The following is a 10,954-nucleotide window of genomic DNA, read 5'->3' on the forward strand; positions in this document are numbered from 1 at the left end:
CTCTGAGGAAATCTCAGCCAGGATGATGGGGAGCCCTAGAGCAAAGATTATCCATTAAAGGAGCCCTGTATTGGTTGAAATTGTACAGTCCTGGTAGCCATGCTCAGTTATCAACTTGGAGCATCCCATGGCCTTCCTGGGAGTGAATGCTACAGTGTATCCCAAAGGAGAAGCTTCTGCTGCTTGAATTCCTCACCGCCAGTTCCCTCTTGAAGAGAGATCTAAGGGAGCACCTCCACCATTGCTACAGGCCCTTCCCCGCTGCTTGGACATCTTACTTAATCCAGGACACTCTGCAGCCCTGGGCAACCCTGCCTTTCATGGTGGTTACCTTATTTAACTGCAGTAACAGGAAAAAAGAAGTCTTGTCAGAGTCAACAGGACATTAGGAAAGGGAGAGTATGGGTGTATGTTTAGTAGCTACATCTCCACAGACTCAAGCTCCACTGTTGGCCATGAAGCATCCTGGAGCCAGGAGGAAGAATGCTTCACACAGGCCCAGAGCACTACACAAACCATTTGCTGATATGCTGCCAGATATTTGTTCCAGATTTAAGAGAAACGACTTCAGTTTTATTTTTCAACACAAAATCACTTAAACGAATTTCTGTACTTTTATCTGTACTATCATGTAAATGAAGGAGTTCCTTGGGAATTGGTCCATTTAAATCTTCAAGACAACCTGTATCATTGAAATTCTGATTTCTGGCCTGTATATTATTAGCATGTACTTTACCTGCTTAGGAAAACATGAGTATCTGTCTTTCTGTCTTAATTAGGTTTTGCCAGATCGAAGTCATCCCAAACTACTGATGAGTGGAGGTGGGGGGTACCTTCTTTCAGGATTCACTGTTGCCATGGACAACCTTAAAGCAGACGCCAGCCTCAAATCCAACTCAAGCACTTTAGAGTTACAGAAGACTGAAGAGCCAGCAGCTAAAAAACGGAAATGCCCAGAGTCTGACTTTTAACCTTTCAAAAATTGCTTTGACTTTTGTTCTCAGGCATTATACAGTTAGAAATTAAACTTTAAATGTCATTACTAATTGTTTTTTCATATCCTAAAATAAGATTGTGTCTGTATACCTGTTCCGGAGAAAGACAAGTAAGCCTTTTGTTCACCTCTGACACAGATGAGTTTGGTCTGTCAAAACCTCAAGCTAAAATAGCCAAGCCTGAGGTATGCAGTGAACTGACATATGGCCAATTCTGTTTATTTCACAGAAGTCTTCTAAGTACTTTTAGTACTCTGTGCAAGCATCCTAGAGATATATTTATACAAGACTTCGTTTATATGTTAAGCTAAGCAAAATGACACAATATAGCTAAAACTTGGATACTGAAAGGAAGGAATTTGTGGAAGAAATTTCCTCTGTTCATTTCACTCTCTTCAACTTAAGCAATACAAGTGTGTGAGTGTGTGAATTATAGTACCAAAAATGTTTACCCTGTTCCCCCAGTGGGATAAACTTTTTTAGAACGCTAGATTTTATTATTTTAATAGTCGACAACCTAGGAAAGTTTTGAGTATTTATTTTACTGCTTTTGTTATAGAAAGGTGTAGTAGGGTACTTTTACATTAATTTACTAATCCCCTCCTCCTCTGTTCCAAATAGAGTGACTAGAATTTTTATGTACTATCAATTAAAGGAAACAAATGGTTTTTTTTTCCTCCCCAGAGACTTAAGAAGATAGGTAAATATATATATACATATATATGTACAATATTCCTCACTTAATGTTGTCAGTAGATTCTGACTTTAAGCAAAAACAATGTATAACAGCCAATTTTGCCATTGGCTAGTTCATGTAAATGAGAGTTAAGTTCCTATGGCATCTCATCAACATGACGAAACAACATTGAATGAAACGATGTTATTGGAGGACCCTCTGTATATGGATGTTGGTATATACACGTACATATATATATTTATACATACACACGGAGACAATGCACTATCTTTATGAACTATGACAAAGTTTAGTGCAGGGCTTAAACCATTTCTCACTGCATTACTGTCACTGTCAAATGTATTTTAAAGTGCCTTTTTTGGTAATTAATGCTGGTTTATTGAGCTCTGGCATGATTAGGTGGTTAGCCTTTCTAAGTGCTGAAAAAATATAATCAAATTATTTGGTCAATTGCTGCAGCCAAGAAAAGTATTTCGAGTAAGCCAAGGCTCTCGTCCATTTAAGAGTCTGAGTCTTGCTCACTGCTAAACACTCTCATTGTGTGTGTTGTTCACATTATAGAATAGATGCATCCAGCAAGAAGTGTCTCAGAAAAAAAGTTGCTTTTTACTAATAGCATGTACTATTCTGATAATGGCCAGTGTGATTACCAATAAATATGATTTTGATTCCTTTTTCTTAAAGCAATTGCTTTTAAAGAATAAAAGTGTTTCCTACTATGATCCGCCTGACTGACATTGATGACGCCGTCAGTGATGCCGCATTTTCTAGCTTTCAGTTGGTTGTGACACATGATCTACGTAAGAAAACATGCCTTGATTGGCATCTCATTGAACATGTCCTTGCAAACAGTCATCACCCACATAACAACCAGTCATGTTTGGTCAAGGGGAACACAATACATGCACAGACTGGATTTGTGGTGGATGGTCTCCACTGGTCACTGTTAGAAGCATCTCCTACTTGGCACTCAACCAGTTTCCAAGTCCCATCTCATTCCATTCAATCTGGAGGTCTGCGCTACTGAGGCCCTGTGTCACCACGTAGCTGCCTTGAGTTGAATTGCGGACCTTAAAAAAGTTATTTTTTCATTCATATAATTTACTTTGTCTTTGACTACTGATGATTTAGTGCGCACCAGGATCCTCTGGACAGCTTGTTAAACAGGTTGTCGGGCCCCCAACCCAAAGTTTCTGATTTAGTAGGTCTGGAATGGGCATTTCTAATGCGTTTCTGGTGATGCTGGTGCTGCTGGCCCAGGAAACACTCCTTGAGAAACCTGTTTGTATACTCACATTGTGAGTGCAGCTAAATACGTTGTGTTTCTGCCTTGTTCTGTAGTGCACATCCACCTTTGGAGCAGATGAATGGATAATTCTATGACTTCTAGACATCCAGCCACCAGGATAGTTATATGAGATAGTATTTTAATGAATGGCAATCAAAATGACAAGAACAATTGTAAAGTTCATGTTATTTCTCCATTGGGTTAGGGTTCTTGGAAATACACAGAAATGCCAATTAGAGGATATTTTTTTTTTTTTTTAGCTTAGAGGTACACTAAAATGCACAAAGCAAGATTTTTTTTTTAGCTTTATTGAGTTATAATTGACATAACTAAGTTTAAGGTGTACATGTATTGTTTTGACACACACATATTACAAAATTATTACCACCATAGCATTAACTAACACCTCCATCTCATCACATAATTATCATTTCTTTTTGTGGTGAGAACATTTAAGATTTGCTCTCAGCAACTTTCAAATATAATGATAGTCATCATGCTATACATTAGATCCCCTGAACTTATTCATCTTATAACTGGATGTTTATGCCCTTTAACCAACATCTGCCCCGCCCCCTTCCACACACATACACACTCTACCCGACCCCAGGCCCTGGCAACCAACATTCTACTCTATGGGTTTTTTAGATTCTACATGTGACATCGTACAGTATTTGTCTTTCTCTGACTTATTTTACTTGGCATAATGCCTTCAGTATCCATCCTTGTCAAAAATGGCAGGATTTCTTGTGGCTGAATAATATTCCATTATGTATATGGAATATATATCCATTACATTTATGGAATATCATATATGTCTATCCATTCATCCATTGATGGACATTTTAGTTGTTTCTATATTTTGGCTATTTTGAATAATTCTGCAATGAACATGGAAGTACAGATATCTTTGAGACACCGACTTTATTTCCTTCAGATATATATCCACATACAAAAGCTCTACATTTTTACACTCCTCCCTACCTTTTATGTTTTTATTGTCACAATTTACATCTTTTTTTATGTCGCATATCCATTAATAAATTATTGTAGTTACAGTTATTTTTAATACTTTTGCCTTAACCTTTATACTAGAATTGTAGATGATTTACCCACCATCATTACAATAGTAGAGTATTCTGAATTTATATATTTACCTTTATCAGATAGTTTTATGCTTTCATGTTACTAATTAGTTGATTAGTAATTTTCATTTCAGATCGAAGAACAGCCTTTAACATTTGTAAGGCTGGTCTACTGGTGATGAACTTCTACAGTTTTGTATGGAAAACTCTTCATCTCTCCTTCAATTCTGAAGAACAACTTGCCAAAGAGAGTATTATTCTTGGTTGGCAGCTTTTTCTTTCAACACTTAGAGTATATCATTCCACTTCTTTCTGACCTGCAATGTTTCTGCTAACCTCCCCCGCCCCCTGCACCTTCGCCCCCTTCCCCGCCCTTGGAATCTTATGGACGTTTCCTTGTAGGTAACAAGTTGCTTTTTTCCTGGCTGCTTTTAAGAGTCTCTCCTTGTTAACTCTTGACAATTTAATTATAATGTGTCTTGGAGGAACCTGCGGAGACCCATAGACATTGAGACAAAAGTACCCAGCTGTTGATTTAAAACACAGATTATTTTGATGAAGTATAGAATTTTTGTTTTCTACTCAGAAAACTTTTTCATAGTATCAGTAGCAGTCTGAAGTTTTCAGAAACATTATCTTATTCAGCAGAGAGAAAAAAATACAAGTCTAATTTTGTATTAGTCTACTGTTGACACTTAGCTTGATCATACGTAAAATTTCCTTTCTCAGGCTAATGGCCGTTAAAAAGTAAGCAAAGAAGTCCTTGGTTCTTCCTCTTTGATGTAGGAAAGAATCACAGGTCAGTGATATTTAGAAAAAATTTATTAAAAGTACATTTTAGAAAGACGAAGAATGCCCTAAGGAGGCACATGATTTCAGTGATGAGAGCTGCGACAGAATGCTGTAATAACCACAACAACAAGAGGGCAAAAACAGCCACAAAATGACAAAATAAAACAGCCAAAGTGAGAATTTTAACAAATATAAAATCTAAAGCATCAAACAAAAATCATAGAGTGAAATAATATAATAACCGAATTGAAAAGTTCAACAGGCTAGATCAAACAGGAAAAAAGGATCGGCAAACTCAAAGACAGGGCACTGGAGTTCATCCAATCTGAGAGACAAAAAGAATAAAGAGTGAAAATAGCTTAAGGGACTTAAGAGACACCATCAAGAGGACCAATATTCACATTATAGGGGTCCCAGAAGAAGGGAGAGGATGGGGCAGAAAGCTTATTCAAAGAAATAGTGGTTGAAAACTTTCCTGTCCTGGAGAAAAAACATATCCAGATCCAAGAAATCCAGAAAGTACCCAATAAGGTGAACCTATACCAATGTCTCTGAGTCTCCACAGGTTCCTCCAACAATGAACTAGAAGCTATGAAATATTCCTGTAACCAGAAAATGGATAAATCTATAAACTTAATTCCCCAATCACTTGGGGTCCTTCTCTTTCTCTTGGTCCTTCTCGGGGACTTTACACTGTCCCCATCTTTCAATTGTCTCTGTCCCTCTGAGTTTCTCTTAGACTCACTTGTACCTTTGATTTCTTTCTTACTCTTCACCAAGAACCCCCTTCTCTCAATGCAAGGCTTTCAATTCTCCCCCTATGCTGAGAATTTGCCCTGTCTTACCTCACTATAACTCTATAGCCACTCTGCTCCATCCCTAATTAGTCTCACTATGTACCATTTCAATCGCCTCTTCTACACCAAAGATCCACACTACAGACCTTATCAGACCAGGCATTAGAGGCCAGGCTCATGAGAAGGAAAGGACAGAAGCTAGGATTGCCCAAATACTAGCAGCCTTTTAAGGCCAATCATAGCCCAGCTGTGGGTACCCAGCTCCCAACAGCTAGAACTCATCGACCTGTCACCAAACTGGGCACTGGGCCAAAAAGTGTCCCAACAAGGACAAGCCTCCCAAATGTGCTTGCTCCAAGTGTCAGCAGTTGGGTCTCTGGGCTGCCCTCTGCCCCAAGAGTCAAAGGACCCCTGGGTCAGAGCGAACCACAGGCTTCCAAATAGTTGCACTGGACTGAAGAGGCCCCCTCCAGTTGGCAGAATATCTATATTTGTCTACACACTGGACTGGAGCCAAGGGAATCAATGGTCATGGTGGGTAGGACAATTACTTTCCTTCTTGAATACTGGGGCCATCTGCTTTGTTCTTCCTTCTTTAGATCATTCTCTTGAACCTGCACCTTTCTGGGAGACCCCAGTAAGCCAATTTCTCTATTTTACTCCATCTTTATATTACCTATTGGATGAGTATCCATTCACCCATATACCACTAGTCTCTAATCCATATATTCTCCTGGAAAACATACCTCCAGAGACTGTTTTACTACTTCGGACTTAAATGATGCATTCTTTTCCATCCCTCTGAGTCCACAGTCACAATTTCTATTTACCTTCATATGAGACTCCCCTAATGGAGTCCATCAGCAATTGACTTGGACAGTACTTCCTCAGGGATTCCGGGACAGCCCCCACCTTTTTGGTCAAGCATTAGCTCATGATTTACAAGATTTACAACTTGAGGGGGGACCCAATTTACAATAAATACATAATCTCCTTCTCTGTTCTCCTACCACACTGACTCTATGACCCAAGACTCATATGTCAGGTCACTCAACCACTTTATTAATCAAGGTGTACAGGATAATTCTCCAGTCTCTCAGTTATAGCCAATTTGGAAAGAACCTTGCCCTGTACCCCAGAATTTCCAGTTGGATTTATCACTCACAAGTACCTGAGGTTCCTTTTCAAGAAGGGAAAAAAAAACCAGATTGAGTTTATTTTGACCTTCTTTGTTCATTTTTACCATGGCTATTCTGATTCCACCTACTCCTTATCAATTAACCAAACGAAATGTCTCACTCAAGTTTTCTCAGCCCTGCTGGCTCTGCCTATCTACTCAGAGCTGGGGGTGGGTTACTTCAACCCCTGACTATTTGTAGACCACCACTTCTAAACCACCGTGTTCAATTTATTTCTTCCAGGGTCCAAGCAATTCATCTACGAATGGTTCTTCAAGGAAACTATCACTCACTCCAGTCGATGGATCCTGTACCATACTGCAGTCCCTTAGACAAGCATCAACAGCTGTTGCCCCCTGTCGACAGAGAGCAAGTATAAGGGACCCAATCCTCCACCTTTGTCTCTTCTCAGCCTCAAGTAGCCAGAGAGGTCATTGCCCCCAAACCCCAAAGATTTGGGTCCCTAATACTTGAGGGGGGAATGTTAGGTAGCTAGTCAGAAATGAGCAACAGGGGAACAAAGGAGTAGGGTCCCAACCTAGAGACAACCCAAAGAACACCCCAATAGTAGTAGAATTCTGGGTATGCACATGCACACTAGGCAAAGTGTTATATAGCAGCCAAGTGTCAATAAAAATGACTCACTTGCCAATCACCTAAGAATGCTTTTGGAACCACCCATCATAGTTCAGATATAAAGTAGACATTCCCACATTCTGGGCCTCTTTTTGTGGCCTCTTTGTGGCCTCTTTGTGTTGGTTATTGTGGTTACAGGGCTGGGACCATGTGCCTCCTTGAGGCATGTTTGTCTTTCTCCACATGCCTCTTTGGGGCATTCTTTGTCTTTCTAAAATATACTTTAAATAAATCTTTTCTAAATCTCAAAAAAAAAAAAAAATTCTTACTCTGTTCATGTGTTGCTCTCCTGACCTTGTTGAGTACTTTTATAACCATTATTTTGAACTCTCTATCAGGTAGGTCATTCATTTCTGTTTTAGTAAAATCTGTTCTTGGAGATTTATCTTGTTCTTTCGTTTGGGACATATTCCTTTGTTTCTTCACTTTCTTTCACTCTCTATGTTGGTGCCTATGAATTTGGTATAACAGCCACCTCTTCCAGTCTTAACAGATTGGTCTCATGTAGGAGATGAACCTCATCAATCAGCGCAGTCTGAGCTCCTGGTTGTCTCTCTAATCTCTGTGATTGTCCAAGCTGTCATCTTTGTTCTTAGTGGCTCTCAGTTATTGAGGGTGTGCCAAGACCAATAAACATACGAAAGGCGAGAATTGAAGTCAACACCTAGACGCAGGCTGATTATAAGCCTGATCTTCAGGCAGCAGCTGGAAAAGTATGCAGTTAAGCCCCTTCCAGGGAGAAACTGGAAAATGGGCATTTTTGCCTGCTCCCTCTGCCTGAGCTGTGGGGAGAGATCTGTGGCGGTGGGTGCTTATCCACTGTTAAGAACTGCTTCTTTGTTTGCTACAGTCGTGTGAGTCTAATAGATCCAAATCTCGTTGGCTTTCAGAGGTAAGTGTTTGGGAGCCCATCCCTCAAGGGGGAGTCTTAAAAGTTGGGTTGCTATATGTGTGTTCCAAGTCCTTTGCTCCTTAGGGAGAAGCTGAGAGTTGGGGGTTCTCTCTCAATTGTATGGCACTGTGCTTGGCGGTGGAGTTTATGCCAAGCGTGTATCTCAGCCTTTCCTACCCACTTTGATAATGGGTATTTTTCCATTCATCTGATGTGTAGGTGTCACTTAGTTTCTGGGTTCCTCTCAGAAAGAATTGTTCCATGTATAGCTGTACACTTGGTTCATCCATGGGAGGAGGGATGTTTAGGACCCTTCTATGTCACCATCTTGGTTCCCTCTCTTGTACGAAGCAAGTCTTAATGGGCAATCATTCATTTCTTGGTTGTACATGGAAAAGCCAAGAAATATATTCTTTTTTAATATGTACAAACTTTTGAAAAAGATTAGAGCATTTGCATTTTGTTTTAAAGCATTGGTTTTAAATATTGCAAGAGCAACAGTGAATACTGAAAAGCATTCCCTGAAAATCTGATCATTAAGATTCATGTTGCTTTAAGTGTTCCTGATTTTGGAATGTATTTCAGTGCAGTGCTAGAAAGGACTCGAATGTATCTAATATCTTTGCTTGAAATATAATGTTGCCTCTAGGTTAGTATTATTTTTTGTAAAATAGATTAGTAGATTGTTTAATGGACTTACCTATGTAGCATAGATCAGATGGCAGGAACTGTAAGTTCCTGAATAGCTACTTAAAGAGCAACTGATAAGCTGTTAATTACCCCCAATTAATATTTATTAGGAACTCACCATTTTTTGACCTTTTATGAGAAAGGAAATTTGAAGCTTTTTTTTTTTTTTTGCCTTTTTACAGTTCCATTAAAATCTGGGCTTTTGGTATTTAGCTGAGATATTAAAACTGGAAAGCTTCAACATTTCAAATTTACATTGACTGAAAGGTAACAAGGCGCTAAAGAAATTTCATTTCAAAATGTGAGTGGGCTCAATCTGTTTTAGGGTTATCATTCTAAACCAACAAACCTTAAAAAGTAGAGAAGTTAATCAGAGAGTAGAGGAAAGGAGAGTGGAAGTTCTCTTGCCTTTTACGCAAACAAGTAAGTGGGTAAAGTGGTCTCTCACAATTCTTTGCTGTCACCTGTGAGTGACATGAAGTAGCTAAAGCCGTATGGTGACAGACTCAAGGAAAAGAGTAGGTAAAAATAAAGAATGTGGTTGATTTCTATGAGGAGTCAGCAAATTGCAGCCCACAGGCCCAATCTGGCTCACTTCCAGTTTTTCATATGGTCTGTGAACTAAAAATATTTTGTTTATTTTTAAATGGTTGGCCAGAGGTTTGTGTGTATGGGAGGGGGAGGGGGAAGGGGGAAGAAACAAAAGAAGAATAGTTTTGTGATGTGAAAATTACATGGCATTCAAATTACAGTGCCCATAAATGAAGTTTTATTGCAACACAGCCATGCTAATTGTTTATGTGTTGTCCATGACTGGCTGCTCTCAATCTACAGCAGAATTGAATAGTTGTGACAGAGACCATATGATATGACCATGAGGTGGCAGTAGCACACATGTTTTTTTTTGTATACCGAGTGACACTCTGACAGGTTCAGAAGGGGAGACAAGATGTCTCTCACAGCAAGAATCTGTTCAGAAGCTATACCATGGGGGTTGCTATTCAGAGGTGGAGGAGGGCAAGGGAACTCCCAGGCAGAGAGGAATCAGAGAGGTGACCTTTGTGTCTGGGTGATGTTGCTCAGTGTGGCACGGAGTTGCTGGGTCTGAGAGCTCTGAGGGGCATAAGTCTTATAATTTCTAAGGCTTGGAGTCTTGTAACCTCAAGACTCCATCTTGTCAATGGCCAGCAGATGCTGGGTGTAGTTTGGAGGAAGTATGTGAAGCAAATGGGTCCTAAATGTCTAAGCATTTGCTATTTGGGAAAAGTTTAAAATAAATGAATGTGTAAAATTTGTGTGTGGTACTGGCAGGCTTTTGAGCTAACAGTTCTCATCCTACGGTGAAGAGATAACCAACCTAGGGGCCAATGCACAGAGGCCATCTTTGGATCATATATATCAACAGTAGTCCCCAACCTTTTAGGCACCAAGTACTGGTGCTCCTATGAGAATCTAATTTCTGATGATCTGAGGTGGAGCTGAGGGGGTGATGCTAGCGCGGGGGAGCAGCTGCAAATACAGATGAAGCTTCACTTGCTCGCCTGCCACTCACCTCCTCCTCCTGGTTCCTAACAGGCCATAGACAGGTCCCGGTCCATGGCTCGGGGGTTGGGGACCCCTGGTTTATATAACACGAGGTGATCTCACCTAGTTTTAAGGCTTTAAATATCTCTACGACAATGACTCTCATATTATGTCTTTAGCACAGACCTTTCCTTAAGCTCCAGGCCAATAAACACAAGTCAATACTTCCACTTGTCTAGTCACATCTTGAACTTAACTTATCCCAACCTTAGGTCCCTCTATCTCCCCTCCCAAGGCAGTCCCGCCTGCAGTATTCTCTACCTCTGTTCTTCCCAGTTGCTCAGACATAAAACCTTGGTATCATCCTTAATACCTCTCTT

The 10,954-nt window shown here is 40.0% G+C and overlaps 1 protein-coding gene across 1 annotated transcript in view; it reads left to right on the forward strand.

Moving 5' to 3' along the window:
• Positions 1 to 2,414, forward strand: part of TRMT6 (tRNA methyltransferase 6) — a 12,654-nt gene extending 10,240 nt beyond the window's left edge. Inside the window, exon 11 of the mRNA XM_006921610.3 lies at positions 780 to 2,414. Coding sequence (XP_006921672.1) covers positions 780 to 971 — 192 coding nt within the window. The 3' untranslated portion in view covers positions 972 to 2,414. The remainder of the gene's footprint in view (positions 1 to 779) is intronic.
• Positions 2,415 to 10,954: the final 8,540 nt, after the last annotated feature.

The sequence above is a fragment of the Pteropus alecto genome, unplaced genomic scaffold (assembly GCF_000325575.1).
Source record: "Pteropus alecto unplaced genomic scaffold, ASM32557v1 scaffold45, whole genome shotgun sequence".
In the NCBI taxonomy this organism is placed as follows: Eukaryota; Metazoa; Chordata; class Mammalia; order Chiroptera; family Pteropodidae; genus Pteropus; species Pteropus alecto.